Source organism: Chironomus tepperi, unplaced genomic scaffold (assembly GCF_022539635.2).
Source record: "Chironomus tepperi strain 1889 unplaced genomic scaffold, CSIRO-AGI_Ctep_v1 contig_130, whole genome shotgun sequence".
Lineage (NCBI taxonomy): Eukaryota > Metazoa > Arthropoda > Insecta > Diptera > Chironomidae > Chironomus > Chironomus tepperi.
Genome location: NW_027226252.1, coordinates 185,801 through 208,704, shown reverse-complemented (window position 1 = coordinate 208,704; position 22,904 = coordinate 185,801). Strand labels below are relative to the sequence as shown.

The following is a 22,904-nucleotide window of genomic DNA, read 5'->3' as shown; positions in this document are numbered from 1 at the left end:
AAATTGATTCTAAACTTGCATAATTCGGTTAATCGATCCAGATCCGATACCAAATCAGCATGACACTGACTCTGACAATTTAAACCGAATCTGGCGACAAGTCATAGTCACACAGGCCATGGGTCTGCTTTTTGATCTGTTATCTCAATAGGATTGATGAACAGCTCTCATTTCTCGTTGCTCTTGTAATTTCAAGTTTTCATTCATAAAATATAAACCGCCTTAAATGCGCCTTATTCTAGCAACATACAATGACCTTCTGACTACTTACTCACATTTTGTATTTTGCAAATGAAGCGAAACACATAAAAAAAGTTTCGCACGAACATCAGATTTTAATCACCAAAAATTAATACTTTATTTTAATTACAGCACCTGATCCACCATCGAACCTTAGTGTGTTAGTTAAAAGTGGAAAGTATGCAACAATCACATGGAGTCCGCCATTGCAGGGGAATTTTTCATCGTTTAAGTTAAGAATATTAAGTTTATCAGATCAACAAAATTCGTTTATGAATCGCACCATATCAGTTACGGATGATTCGTTCCAACATCAATTAAAGGATCTGACACCTGGTGTCACATATCAAATTCAAGCATATACGATATATGATGGCAAAGAATCTGTTGCTTATACGAGTCGAAATTTTACAACAAGTAAGTGATTAGACATGGAGATGAGCCTTTCTGGTTCATTGAGCTTTGGTGCTAATATATTTATTGTGGAATTAACAAGACAAATTTCTTTGGTTTTTTAGTTTTAAAGGTTTTTAGTGACATTTTTTTCAAAATTCTTGTATAATTTTTTTATGTTTTTTATTTCATTTAACATCATTTTTATTTGTTTTCTTTCAACACATAGAATGCTCAAACATAACCACTAATTATGAGGAATTGTGTGTAACAGAACACTATGAGTTGGTCTACGGTACACTTTAAAACATATTCATACATAATATTTAATAAGGTTGATTTCTGGTACTTCGGAAAAAAAAGACATTTCTTGATTGCAATTTTCGAAATTTATTGATGCTGAGTAATTTATTTGTTGATATGAAAGGTTGAGTGGCATGTCAAATTCACTTTAAGGAACGTTTTGGAAATTACGAAACGCTTAAAATGGCAGCTTTTTAACAGAATTCTGAACGAACCAAAACATGTTTTCTGCAACAAAATTGACCCTCCCCCCTTCCTCTCTCTTGAGGTGTGAGCCATAAGCGTGACATAATTTCTGAATGTTCCCTTAAGTAACACGTGTAACCTTAGTGAATTCAAATTATAATCAAAAAATAAGTTCGTTCTTGGTAGGATGAGATTTACATACAAAATGATAATAATAATAAAGAGAAAGTTCTTTGGATGTCAAATTTCTTGAGACATCGTACAGGTATTTCTTGGGATTTCCAAAATAAAATTCTCGGAAGATGAAGAAAGAATATTAAAATTTTACACACACTTTATTAAAAAAACTTATTTTTTACGTCCAAAAAGTTGGAATGGTTGATTTAATAATGAATATTAAATTTTGCAGAAGTTGCCCTTAATTTAGATGCATAGAAATTTAATTTCAAACATGAAGCAATATTGATTCACAATGAATAAATTGTGATTTGAAACTGATGCTACAAAAATAATTCAAATTGTGTACTATTTCGTTATTAAGGTTTTTTATGCGTTCGCCAAGGCACTTATTAATGTTAAAAAATTAAAGTTCTTCTAACGGCTGATTTGACTCTTTTTTATGAGCTTCTCGGAAAATTCAGTAGCCTAACAGTTCAATAGTGCTCTTAGTTAGCACTTGACGCTCTAAGACTTGTTAAGTTAGCTTCAAGCTTTTTAATTGATTTTGACTTTACTCAAGTCGACTTACTTTTTTGAGTAGAGTACTCTTGAGTGACACACATGATGAAGGCTTCGAGACGAAGCTTCTAAATCTTTGCTAAAACTTTTTTATCAATCTCAAATGTAAGTCATCTTAATTTGACAATATGGATGCTACACGGACGCGGCTTTCATTTAGTGTTAATAAAACAGCTTTTGCGAAGCCTTAAAAACTCCATATCGGAGATTTCTCATTTATGTTGGTGGGTTAGAGTCGATTTTGAATCGACTCTACTTGAATTATTGAGTCGGCTTGAGTATGACCAAAATTGTGTTCAGTGGACACTATCGAGCATTGATGCCAGGTCTATGCTGCCTCAAACTTTATACCGATTGCTTAACTGACAAATCGTTATTTGACTAATTTTAATGATTTTTCTGATAATTTTGAACTCAGTTCCACCTGTGCTCTGAATGCAAATTTTGATAAATTTTTATTATTCAAGTATTAACTTTCAATAAGCTTGCAATGAGCTTCACATAAACCACATAGAAATCAATTTAAAAATCTCTAAAAACCGTTCATTCAACACAATTGAATATTTTTACAATCCCATTTGTCATCATACCGTTATGTATTTATAAATAGTCGCCAATTCTCAAATCAACAACAAGAGAAAATATGTAAAATAAAATGAATTTATTTATTTATTTTTTGCTTGTAACCTATATCACACATAACAGCTCAGCACAAGCATAAAACAAACATTTCAAAATTGCTTTCAATAAATTGAGCAGTAACACACTTATGTATTATTTGTAAATTGATTTATTTTTGTTGATGTAATTCATTTTAATTGTTATTGAACCTAATTTAAGTACAAAAGTAGTTACGATCTGTGTAAACATTAAAGTTTATTGCATTAATGAATAATTATGTAAAAAATAAGACGATCCATGATTATTCATTAAGTAATCGTTTGAATTCTAACAAATGATTTTTTACCCTAATTATGTATTTCTTCTTCTCTATTTTCTTTCATTTTATTTCAATGCTTACAATTAATCACTTTATGGTGCAACGTTAAATCCAATAAAATAATTAACATACAAATCTAATAAATTTTATATCATGTAAATAAATTCACACATAGAACGTCTTCGGCACAAAGATGTTCAGAAAGACTTGTTGGAAATTAAAATTTTAAGAGGTAATGGATTAATGGTTTTGGTAATAAATAAGCTTGTGTGGATGGTGAATGCTTGAAATTGCTATTTGTAATAGGAAATTGTTGAAATTTTATTAATAAATTGATGAAGTTTTTAACATTATAAAGGTTCCCGAATAGCACAAATCGGCTAATGGTTGTAAGATCCGGCACCAGGCTGGCATGTCTCTAACTTGGCACCGAAATCGATTTGAATTCGGCAACCAATTCAACAATCGATTAGGTAACCAATTCGTCAACTGATAAACGATACAAAACCCGGAAACAGGCGTGACTCTGGTATGGTGCCGAATTCAAACAGAGTCCGGCACCAAGTCATATGGCACCACGTCAGTTTGGTATCGGATCTTGAATCAACTAACCGTCTTGTACTATTTGGGTCATGAAAATTCACAAAACTTTAAAAATTCACATTTTAAAGCCCTCCATCCACACCAGCTTAGAATAGCTCATAACAATAACATAAAGCTTTTATCATCTATAATTGAATTGCAAGATATACATTAGTCATTAAATTTTATCACCATGATAATCCAACATTAACATTTCTCTCTATAACTTCATTAATGACATTTTTTTTCCTGTCATTTAGAGCCAAACACACCTGGAAAATTCATCGTTTGGTTCCGTAATGAGACGACATTATTAGTGTTATGGCAACCTCCCTATCCCGCTGGCATTTATACGCATTATAAAGTTTCAATAGATCCCCCTGATGCTATTGATAGTGTGCTTTATGTTGAAAAAGAAGGTGAACCACCCGGACCGGCACAAGCTGCTTTTAAAGGTCTTATTCCTGGACGTGCTTATAATATATCCGTTCAAACGATGTCTGAAGATGAAATATCACTTCCAACAACGGCACAATATCGGACAGTTCCATTACGACCGTTGAATGTAACTTTTGACAGGGACTCAATAACAGAGCATTCATTTAAAGCAATATGGGAACCGCCCAGAGGAATAAGTGAATTTGATAAATATCAAGTTTCACTTTCGACAACACAACGACGACAACAAGGTGTTGCAAAAACCGATGACGGTCCAGTATCATTAGAATTTAAGGACAATTTAGAGCCAGGAAAAACATATCAGGTTGTTGTTAAAACAGTATCAGGAAAGGTCACATCATGGCCAGCGACAGCTGACGTGACATTAAAACCATTACCGGTCAATAATCTTGAGGTTGTTGATGACTCAAATGGCATTATAACAATTATGTGGAGTCCAGACACACAAAGCACGCAAGACGAATATCGTATAAGTTATCATGAAGTCGATGGCTCTTCCAATGGTGATTCAAGTTCTATGAATACAGACGTGACACGATATGTCCTTGAAAATTTATTGCCAGGACGAAATTATACGATAACTGTACAGGCTATATCGAAGAAAATGGAATCAAATGAGACAACAATTTATATCACAACACGACCATCTGCACCTATTATTGAGGATCTAAAATCAATTCGCGAGGGTTTAAATATCAGTTGGAAAAGTGATGTGAATTCAAAGCAGGAACTGTATGAAGTTACATACAGTCGTAATGACACAGGCGAAACACAAACTGTTTTGACAAAAGACACACGATTAGTCTTTAAACCACTCTATCCGGGTGCTGGCTATATTGTTAAAGTATTTGCCATTAGCAATGAGTTGAAGAGTGAGCCACATGAATATTTTCAAGCAGTCTGTAAGTACTTTATATCTCTATGCCATGAGCATCCTTAACGACAATTATAATTTATTTTTCTCATCTCATTTAGATCCAAATCCGCCGAGAAACATGACGATAGAAAAAGTAACAAGCAATTCAGTTTTGGTTCATTGGCTGCCACCGGAAAATTCTATTTATACAGAATATTCAATCCGATATCGTACTGAAAGTGATAAGCAGTGGGTTCGTTTACCATCCGTTAATTCCACTGAGGCTGACGTTACTGATATGACTCCGGGTGAAAAGTACACAATTCAAGTTAATGCAGTAAGTTATGGAGTTGAAAGTCCCAATCCACAACAATTTAATCAAACAGTTCGCCCAAATACTGTTGGTAATGTCGTAACACTTGTTGACTCGAGTAACATAACATTAGAATGGTCAAGACCCGAGGGTAGAGTTGAGATGTACATCATCAACTGGTGGCCAACTGACAGTCCAGATCATATTCATTCCAAAAATGTCTCCGAACAGAATGTTTGTAAGTAAAACTTTATCATACACAGTTTCTTTTTATGATGTTCATTTTATCCCCTAAGCGGCAATTTGCCAAGCGCAATTTTTATGTTCGAATAGTGATGATATTACACTTTCTCAGGCTGGCTGCTCATTGGCAGCATTTATGTCAATTTCATTTTTATTTATTTGATTGAATCTATCTCTTAATGGCTTAATGCCAAGGTTGATTCAATAATTCAGCATGTCATGAGATGTCATATCTAATAAGGATACAGTCTGTCCATAGCTTTATATATGAAAATGCGTTTTCATCCCAAATTCTCATGATACTAACTGTCTTTAATACATAAACTTTACATTAACTTTATTGCAGCCCCAATCATCCATAACGATAAAAATGGAGAAGTTAAAGAGGAACATCCACTCGTTCAAGTGCTAATTAATGACCTTAAATCTGGCTTCGAATATAATTTCCGAATTCAAGTGACGAGCTACAATCTAATTAGTGAAATAACAAACTTAAAAGTTCGCACGATGCCAATCATCCAATCAGATATATTCATTATATATGGATCGGAAGAAGATATGAACTCATTAAAAATAAGCTATACACCAACTCCACGTGACGAGAGAGTAAAATTTGATCATTATCGATTCTCGATTGGTGATCCTGATATTCCAGAGGTGGAAAAGACAGCTGATGATGACAATCGTAAATTGACATTTTCAGGCTTAATTCCAGGACATTTGTATAATATTAAAATGTGGACAGTCAGCGGCGGTGTATCAAGTCATCCAATTCAACGTCATGATCGATTACATCCGGAACCAATTACCATATTAAATGCAACAAAAATAACTGACTCAGAGATTGTACTTACATGGGACAAGCCACAAGGAGAGTATAATGACTTTGAAGTTCAATATCTTGTCGATGAACGTTTCGTTCAAAATCTTACCACAGAGCCGTTTATTACAATCAATAATCTTAAGCCATTTAGAAATTACACATTCACTGTTGTCGTTCGTTCCGGTACGGAAGCGAGTATATTAAAAAATAGTGCACCAATATCAGCACATTTTACAACATTAGAATCAGTACCAGGTCGAGTCCATAAATTTAGTCCTGTGGATATTCAACCAGGTGAAGTAACATTCGAATGGGCACTACCACAACATGACCAAAATGGTGTCATTCAGAAATATACAGTTTCTTATGGCATGGAAAATGGATTACAATCAAATACCAAAAATTTCTCACCTGTTGACCAGCGTGGAACAATCAGAAACTTAACGCCAGGAAGTACTTATATATTTAAAATTCAAGCAAAGACCAATGTCGGATATGGACCAGAAAAAGTCTGGAAACAAAAGATGCCAATATGGGCACCACCAAAACCAGCAAATCAAGTTGTGCCAACGGAAGTTCATCGTAGTTCAAACTCAATCCAAATTCGATTCCGTAAAAATTATTTCCTTGATACATACGGTCAAGTAATTATGTACACGATAATCGTAGCTGAGGACGATAGTAAAAATTCATCAGGATTAGAAATGCCAAGTTGGCATGACGTTCAATCGTATTCAATATGGCCACCATATCAGGCTGTTGAGCCTTATTATCCATTTAAGAATAGTTCAGTAAATGTTGAAGATTTTACCATTGGAGCTGAAAATTGTGACAAGAATAGACAGAAAGGATATTGCAATGGACCATTGAAATCCGGCACGACATATCGTGTGAAAATTCGAGCTTTTTCAGCACCTGATAAGTTTACAGATACCGCTTATAGTTTTCCTATCCAAACTGGTAAGTTCAATGTACATCTATCTACTTATGGGGAACTAAATTGATGGAAATGATGTGAAACAAACAAAAAAAAAAGCTCATAAAATTGTCAAATCCATTCCCATCAACTATGTTGCCTGAACTAAATCTTTCTCATGTTCTGCACATGATATTAAAATATTTTATCAAAATTCTCGTATCTCTTATGCTTGCACTCAAAAAAAAAATATAAAGAAGGAGAAAAAACAGTCATTCTTTATGCTCCTCGAAGTAAGTCGGATGTTGAGAGTTGTTGTAAATTTTTTTAAGCATGTTTGTCGTGTTCCTTATTTTTTCTGTCTACATTTTTTTATATTCAACATTACATTCGAAATTCTAATCATATTATTTCTATTCCTTCTTCCCCACTACAAAATCTACAAACGCAGATCAAGACAATACATCGCTTTTCGTTGCGATTGCTGTGCCATTAATTCTCATATGTATTCTCTTCGTAACATTAATATTCTTAAGACGTCGTCGCTTTTTGTGTAAGAGAGCAACGGATGCACGAGCCAATGACAACATGTCACTTCCGGATAGCACAATGGAAACAAGTCGACCAGTATTAATTAAGAATTTCGCTGAGCATTATCGTATTATGTCAGCAGATTCCGATTTTAGGTTTGTTGATTTAGGTCTATAATAATTCAGATTATTTCTTTATTATCACATTCCAATTCTCAATATACAGATTTAGTGAAGAATTTGAGGAACTCAAACATGTTGGACGTGACCAACCATGTACATTTGCTGATTTGCCATGTAATCGTCCCAAAAATCGCTTTACAAACATTCTTCCATATGACCATTCACGTTTCAAACTCCAACCTGTTGATGATGATGAAGGATCCGATTATATAAATGCAAATTATGTGCCAGGACATAATTCACCGAGGGAATTTATTGTGACACAGGGACCACTTCATTCAACACGAGATGATTTCTGGCGTATGTGTTGGGAGAGTAATTCAAGGGCTATTGTTATGCTCACAAGATGTTATGAGAAGGGACGAGAAAAATGGTAATTTGATTAAAATCTTTTATGCTGGATTATGTAATTTAATTAATATTTATTATAGTGACCATTATTGGCCAATGGATACTGTGCCAGTCTACTATGGAGACATTAAAGTTACGTTACTTAATGAAAGTCATTATCCCGATTGGTTGATTGCTGAATTTATGATGCAAAGGGTAAGTTGGGATATTGTTTTGTGGTATGAAGGAGTTTGGAGGAAGTATGATGTGGTTTTGTGCTGACTACCTGGGACATCTGAGTAGAAAATTCATTTTGAGTCAAAACATTGAAGCTTCAGTCTCAACAACTGCGTTATAAAGCACAATCATCATCACACACCTCAACTTATATCCATTCATCATAAAACTTTATCATCAGCAACTGTTGATTTATGTAAATTAATTTTTCCAATATTTGTCTTTCGTCTCGCAACCAAAATAAAAAAGGGTGAAACTCAACGTGTCTTGCGTCACTTCCACTTTTCAACATGGCCTGATTTCGGTGTGCCAAATCCACCTCAAACTCTTGCACGTTTTGTTCGTGCATTCAGAGAACGAGTCGGTCCAGAAACAAGACCTATCGTTGTTCATTGCAGGTATGCATATTAAAGTTTAAAGGCAAAGAATTCACATCATGTAATTCATGAAATGAAAATTTAATATTTTAGCGCTGGTGTTGGAAGATCTGGTACATTTATATGTCTAGACAGGATATTGCAACAGATACAAGTATCTGATTATGTCGATATATTCGGAATTGTATATAGTATGAGAAAAGGTAAATAAAGAAAACATTCCCAAATGAGTTCAAACTTTATCTTACGAGGAACTTTCTCAATTTTCGCATGATTAGAACGTGTTTGGATGGTGCAAACCGAACAACAATATATTTGTATTCATCAATGCTTGATGGCTGTGTTGGAAGGAAAAGAAAATTCGGGACCACCACGTGAGATTCACGATAATCAGGGTTATGAGGGTGAGTAAATCATCATAACTATAAAGTTATGAAGAACAACTTTTTTTGGCAGCTTTATCTTCATGACTAGTCACTGTTTTGAAGCTAAAACAGCAATAAACAGCTTTATTATCTTTAGGATATTCAAACCATATAACAGTAACAATAATAAAGTTAATAACCACATGAGAGTAGTTTATTCTTATCATTTTATTATTAGTACATAGGAAGTCTTTTAACCCCAAATATATAAAAACAGAACAGACCTTTATTGGAGAAAGAAGCACATAAAAATAAGCTTTTAAAGAGTTCACACTTTAGTTTTTTTTGTAAATAACCATTAAAAATCACACTCGAGACTTTTCACGTATCTCTTTTATATATCCTTTACTACATTATGGACGCAATTTTTGTGGATATAATCTGCTTACAAATTCATTTTGAAATGCTGACTAGTTTGCTTCATATCTTTGAATGATATGAAGACTGATTGGACTTATTCATAAAATGAATACTTTTATGACTGTATTGATTCACACATAAGTTAGGAAATTAAGTAATAAAATAAAAAATGTTGTATGTTCAGCTACTTGGCTAGTTAATTAATCAAGTTCTTTACTCATTTTCAAAACATGCAAGTTTTCTCAAATGATTAATTGCTTGGTTGATTAACTGACACGTTGATTAAAGAGGTGGCTGAATATTTTATTTGTACAGCTGAATAGCTGAGTAACTTGATTGATATTCATGAGGTTGGTGATGTTATTTTTGACATTTCGAATTTCACAGCTGGATGACATCAAAATTTGTCTTTTTTTTCTATGATATTAATCATTTGAATTTTAAGAACAATGCTTTTGTTGGGACAAACAAGGAACAAAATCCTTGTAGCTACTGTGACTAACAGACTGAACAAGAATTTGGGTTTTCTATCCTGGAAGGCACATGGCGAAGAAAAGACCGATATCTGGCTTCAGGACAGCTTATCTCTGGTTCAAAAGCAGATGTAATTAAATCCGGCTTTAAAGTAGAGTGAAATCGGCTTGGGGCTGGATTTTCGGCCATTTTTCCTCCGTATGCTTTCCGGTAATATAAACTAGCTGTCCTAGCGGGTAAAAGCTAAGCCCAAGTTGACAATAGAGTTATGTCTACTTGTTAACTAGACCTACACTCGACCGTCCATTTAGTTATCCTAAATAGCACAATCCAATTAACGGATCCAAAATCCAGACCAACGTGTACTGGACGAACGTGTACTGAACGAACGTGTACTGGCTTACTATCAATTTCTGGCTCCAAATTTGAGTCACATCGGTCTAGGTTAAGAACTGAAGTCAGTTAACTGATTTGTGTTATTGGGGTATTCACTGGACAATAATGTCGGGTGCCTCCTCAATAATAAATGTCATTCCCTTCTGGATGAGGAAAAGGTTGAGTCTTAAACCTTAAATGTCCAATTTCGATGAAAGCAAGCAAATTACAGTCACATATCCCAGTTAACTAGCAAAACTTTATTGAACTCATAGATTATCCACAAAAACTGCGTCCAGATCATCCACAACTAAGATGATCCTTATAACTAGTTGTGTTTTCTATTTTCCTATATATTTTTGGTGTTGGAAGTAATTAATTAAACTGAACAAAAAACTTTTTCTTGTCTTTCTTTGCTTTTTCGCCCTGACTACTATCCTTCTATTATAATAATATACATACGAACATGAATATCCTCTCCCTTACTATCCACATAAAATTGAAAATTTTCTCTAACATGAAAAAAAAAAATGCAAAAAAAATAACAGAACTGAATAAACCACTGGATGAGACCGAGGAAATGAAGACAGTCGAGAATGAAATCAGGAAGGAAGCAAATGATATCGAAGAAGATGAAGGAATTGATGAGTTTGATGATGAAGAGAAGGCACTTGTTGAAAATGAGCCAGCAAATGATGAGGAGACAAATACAAATACAACGACAGAAAATACCACAACAACCCTAATTAATGATAGTGATCCAATAATGAATCAATGGAAGGAAGAGAGATGACATCAGGAGTTAAATGACGATACTACTAGTAAACGTAGCAGTGATACTAGTATTATTAGTCATCAAAGTGGATCAGGCAGTGCCACAAAGGCTGTTACTATATGCCAAGATGAAATTATTGTAGAAATCAATAGTCTACTTGAGTCTAATGAGAATAGTGACAACGATAATGTAGATTTAATACAAGATGATGATGATGATGATGAGGATGAGGAGGAAGAGGCAAATTCGGAGCAGAAATTACTTAAATCATGCAAAATTAATGATATTATTAATATTAAAGCACAAGTGGATGTAAAAGCAATGCACAACGGTGTTGGTGTTAATGGCTTCGATGAAATTTGTATGAAAATCAAAATGGGTTGGTAGATTGATATACTATAAATTTATACCTTAATGCATTTAAGTTTTAAAAATTTCTGACCTTTTTTGATTATTTTTTTTGTTATTGTTTGGGTATGCTTTGAATTATTTAGGTAGCATGGATATATTTGTGTACCATTCCTTATTTTATGGTGTCATTTTTGTTTCCCTTTCAAACTTTCTTTAGTTACATTTCGTTTAATTTTACTAACTTGATATTATTGGTTTATGTCTAACTACCTACTCAGTACTAACATTTCCATTCCATCCGATGTGATGATTTTTTCCTATGAATTTATTTTACATTTTGTTTGTTTTGTTTAACTTGAAAGATGAAGAGCGTATTTGAAAGGAGAAATTTTTGAGGACTTATGTTGATATTAGAAGTCATGTAGGCGTTGGTATGAACATTTACTAATTGCCTTTAGTATATCTGAATCCTTCTGAACTTGAGGGAGCGTGAGTTGCAGACTACTTTTGGAAATGCCATGAACCTCATGCGGTTTTGGTGATCGCTTACCATCAAAAGTTGCCGTGCCACAATAAAGGTTGCCTACCACTGCTTTAGAATTTAAAATGAATGATGTCGCCATTTTTGACGATTACATCAGCAAACACGTAAATCAGATTTTGTATGGAAAAGTCGACTCAATTCGACTCAAATCCATATGAAATTCATATTCAATTTGAGTTCTGACTTCAAACTGCCTCTATGTTATATTAAAGGAAATGCTTTAATATATGCTTATTATAAAAATAAGTGATTCACAGATGGATTCACAGGCAAGTGATTCACAGGTGGAGGAGGGTGAAGTGTTCAAAATTCAACATCCCTCTCCACTTACAATTCTGAATACGCTCCTGCAACCCAAATCTGTCCTTATTTCATCAATAATTACGCTCTTCTACCTTTCTGTTGAATTTGAATGTTAATGTCATGATTTATCAATTTTTAATACTTTTAAAATTTTTGAAACTAAACATTTTCTTCCATTTTTCTAAAATTTTCTCTATTTTTTCAACAAACAGATGACGAAGGAATTGCAGAGTCGGGAATTTAAGCAAGGATGTCATCAAATGTGATTTTTTTTTAAAAAATGAATTATACATAAATAATGATAATTTTGTTACCATATATTTGAAAAGTTGATGTCACATACCCTTTTTATCTGATTTTACATTTTATAAGATGAGAAAGAAAATATGTTAGTGAATTTGGGGTAAATTATTGAAATTAATTTTTGAAGATTGAAATTTTTAATGGAAAACGCGAGAATTTTGATGAAGGAATTTTAGCCTTAAATGCTGAAATTAGCGTTTGCAGGACTTTAATATTATCGACATCTAATCGGACTTCATGGAGTTCGGACTTAAATAAAATAGACTCTGGAATGAAAGGACCTTTTTGAGCCTTTAGTGTCCGGAGTCCCAATGCCCTGCCAATTCTGGCTGAAACTAATTAAACAGCATCAAAACTATCGTGTGTGAATAATTTATCGATTATAAATTAATTTCAAAAATTTAAATCAAGTTTACTTCAAGAATTATTAAAAATTTATTTGTATTATTAACGGTAATCCTGAGAAATTGAAGGAAAAATTTGTATAACAATCCTATTTCGGAGTTCCTTGATTATTTGGCTTCTTTAATTCATATCAAATTTTAATTAAATTGTTGAATTTTCATCAAAAACTTTGACAAATTTGAAGCAAATTTTCCCATCAAAACTCACAGGATTTACCAGAAAAACATGAAAAAAATCGTTTATGGCTCTAAATGTGAACATAAAGGCTGAACAATAAAAACAGTTTTTTAATCGTTTTAATCGTTACATTCATTAAAAGAAGAAAATTTTGTGGCATCAAAAATGAATCCAGTTGTATTTTTACACTATCGAATATATTTTTTTGTTCAGTTATTAAACTATTTTTAAACTAATACCTAATCATCCCTCCATAAAATAATTTTTAACAATTTTCATAATAAGTAAGAGCTTTATATGGCTACAAGAAAATAAGTTTATGATCATAAATGTTCTATGTTAAACTACAGAAATGATGAATGCTCATTCTGGGCTCCTTGAATGGTCAGATACAGGTGCAATATATGGAATCTGTTTCCATTATATGGATCTGTATGTAATGCATAAGATGCATCATTTATATGCGACTGAGCAATCAAAGAAGAGAGTTCGAAGTCGATTCAGATTATGTATGGGGACGAGTCGACTCATATCGACTTTTCCACACAAAATCTGAGTCGACTACGAACTCTGTCAAAGAGTCTAGGACTTGCCTTTATCATTTTTGATGCTCCCGTTATGAAGTAGATTTTTTCAAATGATTTTTAAATATGTCAAAATATTCTGCTAGAATTTATAGCAATAAATTTTCATAGTTTTCCAATACCGAAACTAGAATGGAACTAAGAATCATTTGAAACTTCTAAAATCATAAATTTCCATGTTATTCAAGTCAAGCGTCAGGTCAGATGATTTTTACAATTTTTATATGATACGCTATAGTGTCTGAATCCTTAATCAAGTGTTCAAGCAAAGAGATCCTTAAGATCAATAAATTATGACTTTGTAGCTATATGTTGTTCAGGATAATATGTTGAAAAGATTTTTGAGAAATTATTTGAGATTTGGTTTGATTAAAATATTTTGTCAAAATTTTAAAATTGACCCGAGTGACATGAATGAAGAGATATTATGGATCCGTGGCATAAACAAACCGAATAGATGCCACCTAAATTTGTCTTCTTTATGCCTTTTTGGGTGAGCGAATCATCGAAAACAACAAGACGGTCTACAATGCCTAATGTATCACCCAATCCTAAAATACCGCGATTCTCCATTACAAATCCTTTCCATTTCAATCATTTGTCTATAGAATTACAAGCATTTCCGATCACAAAAGTCATTACCTTCAAACTTACATAATAATACCCAAATCAACCTTAAAATTCAACTTAAACAAACCCAATCTCAGATATTTATCTTAAAAATTAACTTCAAATTACAACCTACACAAGACAAAAACTTTATACAACATTTGTCTAATGTATTATTCTTATACTCCCCCTTCAATCAAACTTTATATACCTTTTTACTCAATGAGAACCAAGTATTTCTCTTTCGAATACCTTTGATATTTCTTTAAAATAACAAAATAATAAGAAATCGAAAAAAACATTACTGAACTTTTTACAAGCATATTATACTGTGTACAAAAACAATCGGTGTTTGTATTTCCAAAAAAAAAAAAATTGTAGTTAAAAAAACTAAAAAAAAAAAATAATAAAAACTTGGTCTAAGTCATTCCCATTAGTTCTTTGTTTTTATTTGTAATAATTGGTAGACAAAGTGACATGAAAATGAAAAGAAAAAAATCAATCAAAATATAATTTTGTTCATTGATCATGATGATAATTGGTAAAAAAGATTTTTTAAATGTAAATTTGTAAGTCATACATAATCAAATTGAGAGATATTAAATGAATAAAAAAATGATCAAAAGAATTAACACACGAAAAAAATTTGTTTTATTTTAACGAAAATAGCGAAGCTTGGCGCATCTGCTGGAGCTTGAACCCTCCAAATATGTCCCAAGCGAAGCTTAACCTACCCGCTGAAATTTGATCCCTATATGGGGCCAAAAGGTTATGCTGAGAATTTTATATGGGATAAAATCGTTTTGCTGAGAACAAAACCATTTTGCTCAGAATAATTTCTACAATTTCTATATTCTATTATGTTTCTATATTTCTAAATGAAGTTTGGCCTACCCGCATGAGCTTGATCCCTCAAATATATGCCAAGCAAAGCTTTGGTGTGAATATATACACATTGGGTTTCTACTTGATACACTAGTTAATACCTAAATAAATTTATATATAAAAAAAACTTTTTTTAAAAAGTACACGCTTTTATTCAAGAGTGAACTAAAAAGAAGAAAATAATTTTTTTCCGGACACACAAATATAAAACAAAATTTTTAACTAAAAATAAAAGCGTGGGGCGCTCATAATAGACATAATGTTATACATTCTTAGTTACTTGGACATAGTCTTGAAATTGTATGTATGCATTTACCGTATACAGTAGTCACATACTCTAGCAGACAATGAATATTCTCATTTTAATGAGTGTGCTTATATATATAATCAATTAATTTAACTGAGCATGCTCAATTTTATGAGTATTCTCTTTGTCTGTTCGTGATACTTACTTACAATTTCCTAATTATTTTTATGCACTAACTTAACTTTTCTTGTTAGTGCTGTGTAGGTTATACTTATTTGAAATGAAGTAAATTTAGAATCTTATCATTTTACATATTAATACCTATTGGAGCAAATCTTCTTGTTATAGCTTGTTGATTAGGGGGCTTGAATGTACAAGTAACTAAGAATGTATAACATTATGTCTATTATGAGCGCCCCACGCTTTTATTTTTAGTTAAAAATTTTGTTTTATATTTGTGTGTCCGGAAAAAAATTATTTTCTTCTTTTTAGTTCACTCTTGAATAAAAGCGTGTACTTTTTAAAAAAAGTTTTTTTTATATATAAATTTATTTTATTCTTTTTAGTCATATCAAGTAATAGATTTTTCGACCCATGTGTATTCAATTCGTTTACGTAAATACTTAAAATATTTCGGTGACGGTTCACTCCACTTCGCTTCGCTTCGTTCGTCCGACTGTGTATAGATCACAGTAGTGCCGGACTCCACTTCGCTTCGCTTCGTTCGTCCGACTGTGTATAGATCACAGTAGTGCCGGACTCCACTTCGCTTCGCTTCGTTCGTCCGACTGTGTATAGATCACAGTAGTGCCGGACTCCACTTCGCTTCGCTTCGTTCGTCCGACTGTGTATAGATCACAGTAGTGCCGGACTCCACTTCGCTTCGCTTCGTTCGTCCGACTGTGTATAGATCACAGTAGTGCCGGACTCCACTTCGCTTCGCTTCGTTCGTCCGACTGTGTATAGATCACAGTAGAGCCGGACTCCACTTCGCTTCGCTTCGTTCGTCCGACTGTGTATAGATCACAGTAGTGCCGGACTCCACTTCGCTTCGCTTCGTTCGTCCGACTGTGTATAGATCACAGTAGTGTCGGACTCCACTTCGCTTCGCTTCGTTCGTCCGACTGTGTATAGATCACAGTAGTGCCGGACTCCACTTCGCTTCGCTTCGTTCGTCCGACTGTGTATAGATCACAGTAGAGTCGGACTCCACTTCGCTTCGCTTCGTTCGTCCGACTGTGTATAGATCACAGTAGTGCCGGACTCCACTTCGCTTCGCTTCGTTCGTCCGACTGTGTATAGATCACAGTAGTGCCGGACTCCACTTCGCTTCGCTTCGTTCGTCCGACTGTGTATAGATCACAGTAGAGTCGGACTCCACTTCGCTTCGCTTCGTTCGTCCGACTGTGTATAGATCACAGTAGTGCCGGACTCCACTTCGCTTCGCTTCGTTCGTCCGACTGTGTATAGATCACAGTAGTGTCGGACTCCACTTCGCTTCGCTTCGTTCGTCCGACTGTGTATAGATCACAGTAGTGCCGGACTCCACTTCGCTTCGCTTCGTTCGTCCGACTGTGTATAGATCACAGTAGAGTCGGACTCCACTTCGCTTCGCTTCGTTCGTCCGACTGTGTATAGATCACAGTAGTGCCGGACTCCACTTCGCTTCGCTTCGTTCGTCCGACTGTGTATAGATCACAGTAGTGTCGGACTCCACTTCGCTTCGCTTCGTTCGTCCGACTGTGTATAGATCACAGATTGGGAAGATCCAGTAACATCCAGCACCATATTTGTACAGTATAGTAAGATCCAGCAACATCCAGCACCGTATTTATACAGTATAGCAAGATCCAGTAACATCCAGCACTATATTTATACAGTTTAGGAAGATCCAGTAACATCCAGAACCATATTTATACAGTTAAGAAAGATCCAGTAACATCCAGCACCATATTTATACAATATAGCAAGATCCAGTAACATCCAGAACCATATTCATACAGTTTAGGAAGATCCTGTAACATCCAGCACCGTATTCATACAGTTTAGGAAGATCCAGTAACATCCAGCATCATATTTATACAGTATAGCAAGATCCAGTAACATCCAGAAGCGTATTTATACAGTTTTGGAAGATCCAGTAACATCCAGCACCGTATTCATACAGTTTAGGAAGATCCAGTAACATCCAGCATCATATTTATACAGTATAGCAAGATCCAGTAACATCCAGAAGCGTATTTATACAGTTTAGGAAGATCCAGTAACATCCAGCACCATATTTATACAGTATAGCAAGATCCAGTAACATCCAGAAGCGTATTTATACAGTTTAGGAAGATCCAGTAACATCCAGCACCATATTTGTACAGTATAGGAAGATCCTGTAACATCCAGCGCCGTATTCATACAGTTTAGGAAGATCCAGTAACATCCAGAAGCGTATTTATACAGTTTAGGAAGATCCAGTAACATCCAGAAGCGTATTTATACAGTTTAGGAAGATCCAGTAACATCCAGCACCGTATTCATACAGTTTAGGAAGATCCAGTAACATTCAGCATCATATTTATACAGTATAGCAAGTTCCAGTAACATCCAGAAGCGTATTTATACAGTTTAGGAAGATCCAGTAACATCCAGCACCATATTTATACAGTATAGCAAGATCCAGTAACATCCAGAAGCGTATTTATACAGTTTAGGAAGATCCAGTAACATCCAGCACCATATTTATACAATATAGCAAGATCCAGTAACATCCAGAACCATATTCATACAGTTTAGGAAGATCCTGTAACATCCAGCACCGTATTCATACAGTTTAGGAAGATCCAGTAACATCCAGCATCATATTTATACAGTATAGCAAGATCCAGTAACATCCAGAAGCGTATTTATACAGTTTTGGAAGATCCAGTAACATCCAGCACCGTATTCATACAGTTTAGGAAGATCCAGTAACATCCAGCATCATATTTATACAGTATAGCAAGATCCAGTAACATCCAGAAGCGTATTTATACAGTTTAGGAAGATCCAGTAACATCCAGCACCATATTTATACAGTATAGCAAGATCCAGTAACATCCAGAAGCGTATTTATACAGTTTAGGAAGATCCAGTAACATCCAGCACCATATTTATACAATATTGCAAGATTCAGTAACATCCAGAACCATATTCATACAGTTTAGGAAGATCCAGTAACATCCAGCACCGTATTCATACAGTTTAGGAAGATCCAGTAACATCCAGCATCATATTTATACAGTATAGCAAGATCCAGTAACATCCAGAAGCGTATTTATACAGTTTAGGAAGATCCAGTAACATCCAGCACCATATTTATACAATATAGCAAGATCCAGTAACATCCAGAACCATATTTATGCAGTTTATCAAGATCCAGTAACATCCAGGCACACTATTTCCATAATATCAAGATCTAGATTCATTATGTCCCGATTCACTATTACTGAATAAATTGGTGGAATTGATGGAAATTTCATTTTAATTTAACGGTATTTTAAGATTCAAACTATAACGGTTTTTTGAATTTTAAATATTCCATGAGAAAAATACTTAGCTTTGTTTTTTCTCTTCCGAAAATCCTTTGAACGAATACTATATTTAACATAATTAATAGCTGGTATTATTAATCAATGCACAATAAATCATGGAAACTAATTTCAACCTTATATATGGTCTAATTCATGTATATTAGAAATATACTTAATTGACTTCGGATTTTTTCCCATCTCAAATTTTGTTTAATTAATTATAGCATAATTAAGAATTCTTGAGATTTCAAAATGCCTAAATATTGTATTGTCATCGAGAATACACATGTAGAAAAATTTTGAGCTCAATAGGAGCAACAGAAGTGGTCGAAAAATCGATTCCAAGATTTGACGCAGACAAACAGAGTGACTTGAATAAAAGCGTGTAAAAAATATATGACCGTATAAGAGATATATCATATATAGAATTTAAAAATACCCTAAAATTAGGATTGAAATACAAAAGGTAAAATGTTTCAACCCATAAAACCTAAAACAAAAGGAAAATTGTATCAAAACACTAACAAAATGAAAATGCTAATAAAAAGTAAAGTTTAAAAAAGGTATCTTCATGGTATTACCAGCTGCATAACTTAAGGGCGATTTCACGAATTATAATTTCTTCATATTCATGTTTATTTTCATAGTATTAAGGAATATTTATGAAAAGCTTTGTAATGATTACAAGTAAGACTAGCACAAACTCTTCCGGGAAATCTCTCCAAAGAATCCTTTAATGCTCCGCAAAAGTTCTTATATAAAATTTTCAGCAAAACGTTTTTGTCCCATATAGATCAAGTTCTACCGGGTATGCCAAGCTTTGCTTTACACATATTTGAGGAATCAATCTCTAACGGGTAGGCCGAATACAGTTGTATTATTTTTATGTGACGAATGCCCAGTTAGGCCAGGTTTTCTTTTTTCACACAGGTATCCGGATTCAAATGCTGTCAAATTCCACCCAAAACCACAATTTTTTCACTTTTTTCCGATGCCCCAAACACTTCTGAATATCTTTTCATTGATTTTCAAAGAAAAACAAATTATAACGTCGAAAAAAATCATCAAAATATTACTGGACATAATCATAGCTTTAGCATTAGAAATCAGTGGTCTATGTCTATTAAAAATAATAGAATATCCTTAAACAAATATTGTCAATGAAGAGACAGTAAATATTTTCTCAAATAACAACAGGTCTCATTATAGCTTGAGCTTACTTTGACACAATTTCAGTTCCATGAAATATTTCGATAAGACATGCCGCAAACTATTCGTGCAGTAATAATTTCCATAGTACTTATTTTAACCACAGAAATTCCGCAAGTTCAATGTCGGAGAATATCGGAAGTAAATGAAGAATCAATTTTGTGTACATCATTGTATGAAATAATCAAAAACCTCCCATCTATAACAACAATCGATATAATCGCACATCCACCCGATGTATTAAAATTTAATACGCACAACTGCATTAAAATGTTGTCGGAACTTAATGAACATCATACATACACAATAAACGCAATTAATTCAGGCAGAAAGAAAAATTTTGTGATTTTCATTATCGACACTTTCGGCAATATTATTGACCCAACAGCAAATGTGATAATGTTAAGTAAATTTGATGTTAGTGGCAATTACTTGATTGTGATGAGGAACTTCAGACATATCAGCCTTGAATTGATATTTGCCTACTTATGGCGACAATACAATATATACAATGTAAACATATTAGCACTTGATGAAATCGATAATATCGTGAGAATGTTTACATTCTATCCATTCTTACTTGGCAATTGCTCGAATACCAATCCCATTACTATAAATGAGTTTAATAATCGTACAAAAAAATGGGTACGGGAAATTATTTTTCCATCCAAATTACGTGATTTTCATAATTGCCCTATTAATGCTATCGTTTGTGCTTATGGACCGTCAGCACAAGAAACAATTTTCTCAAATGGATCGAAATTAATTAATGGAAGTGATGTTGAAATTTTACGAGGTATTGCGAGTGCCTTGAATGCCAATTTATTGCTGGAAATTCTAACTGAGCCCGGTTCATGGGGGCAAGTTTTTGAAACAGGAACGATGTCAGGTGCTTTTGAATTCTTAAATAATGGATCTGCTGATATTGCTGCTAATTTTTATTACTTAATGGAACTAAGAAGTCGATTCTTTCAGTACAGTCATGCTTACTATTCGATTAAAATGGTCATAATTACACCCCAACGTCCACAATTCACAGCACTGAAAAAACTTTCAAGACCATTTTCAATTTATTTATGGATTTATACTGCAATTGTCATCCTTTGTTGCTTCATTGCGGTCTTCATCATCAAAAAGCAATCAAAATCCGTTCAGCTTTTATTTCTTGATAAAAATATCAATGCGCCCGCACTCCAATTACTTGTGGTTCTGTTTGGAAGCTCACAGCATGTCCTTCCGAGAAATGACTTTTCACGTATGCTGTTGATGAGTTTTGTTTTCTTTACATTCATTTTGCGGAGCTTGTATGTGGGATCACTTTATAAATTTCTACAATCTGATGGACGAATGAGAGATTTTCAAACAATTGATGAGCTAATTGAGAATGATTTCAAGTTTGTTATAGATCCGACTGTCGAGGATATGGTCAAGTATCAGAAATTTTACAGCAGGTGAGTTAGGAGGGGATATAGGGCAGTGATGCCCAAAATTATTTGTGAAACGGCATAACCTGCTCGTAAGCCACGATCGAAACCAGTTCACACTAGTGAGTACACACGAGGCATACAGTTTGAACAACATAGGGGTAGAGTCTTGATTTATGGTCTGACTATTTGTGTTTTGAAGTTTTATTGAGCATATCCAGAAGATTCATACTTCAGCTTAAGGAGCTCACTTTGACTGAATAATGCAGTGTTGTTCAAACTGTGTGCCGCGGCACTGTATTGTTTCACCGATTTTCAAATGTATTGAACCGTATGTCATATGCGCGCATTAAGGCTTATTATCAAGGTACGCCGTATTGCAAAAAAGGTTTGACAGCACTGAAATATTGTTAAAGTACATTAAGTTCCATTTGAATGCTACAAATTTTATTAACAATGCCTAAAATTTGCCCCTAATAATATTCTCTAAATTTTCAGACGAAAAGTAGCAAATACAGCACAATACTATAAATTCATTGACGAAACATTAAATCCCACCTCAACACATGCAGTTGTTGATTCAAGTGACGAAGTAATCTACATGAACAAGCATAGTATCAACGGTATATCATACAGTGTTCTCAACGAAATTGTCCTAACCGTACCGACAGTGTTTTATATGAGGAAGAATTCATACCTAACAAACATCATAAATGAGAAAATTGATGATTTATTGTCAAATGGCCTGATCAATTATTGGATATCCAAATATTTGGATGATAAATATTTGCGATTGAAACCATTGGAGGGTGGGCCTGATGTGTTGGATATTGATGAGCTTTATGGAGCATTTCAACTATTAGTTTTAGGGTTAATTTGCTCATTTATTTCATTTGTCGCTGAAGTGTTGAGAATGAACATTAATCGTATAGGACGGAAAGGATGTTAATGAGTGTAATCAAATGTTAATAAGGTAAATTAATAATAGTTGACTGAATTGGAAGTTAAATCGAGTAGAGTTATTTTTCTAAAGCAATAAGAGATGATGACTGCAAGCGGATATTGTCTGATAATTATTACCGGCTCAACACAAAAGATGCCATTTATAATAGATTCTACAGTTATAATAGAATCATAATCATGTATAATTACTAACTACTCGATGTAAATTACCTGATGGATTATACCCCTCTAGGTAATTTGCAAATAAAATATATAGAGAGTATAATAAAGACTTTCTTT

At 33.8% G+C, this 22,904-nt stretch overlaps 2 protein-coding genes across 3 annotated transcripts; both read left to right on the top strand.

Moving 5' to 3' along the window:
* Positions 1-378: 378 nt before the first annotated feature.
* LOC139087705 (tyrosine-protein phosphatase 10D-like) lies at positions 379-14,770 on the top strand. 2 transcript variants are annotated; one of them, XM_070636597.1, is made up of 12 exons: positions 379-657; positions 3,643-4,743; positions 4,817-5,248; positions 5,600-7,036; positions 7,444-7,678; positions 7,749-8,078; positions 8,137-8,251; positions 8,522-8,670; positions 8,743-8,852; positions 8,928-9,053; positions 10,832-11,437; positions 12,469-14,770. In XM_070636597.1, the coding sequence occupies exons 1-11, from the start codon at positions 513-515 to the stop codon at positions 11,074-11,076; spliced, it is 4,425 nt and encodes a 1,474-aa protein (XP_070492698.1). In that variant the 5' UTR covers positions 379-512; the 3' UTR covers positions 11,077-11,437; positions 12,469-14,770. The 2 variants fall into 2 exon arrangements, with proteins under 2 accessions (XP_070492698.1, XP_070492699.1); XM_070636598.1 differs by lacking the exon at positions 10,832-11,437.
* Positions 13,494-22,611, top strand: LOC139087704 (uncharacterized). Its single transcript, XM_070636596.1, has 4 exons — positions 13,494-13,628; positions 15,762-15,843; positions 20,345-21,689; positions 22,161-22,611. The coding sequence occupies exons 1-4, from the start codon at positions 13,494-13,496 to the stop codon at positions 22,609-22,611; spliced, it is 2,013 nt and encodes a 670-aa protein (XP_070492697.1).
* Positions 22,612-22,904: the final 293 nt, after the last annotated feature.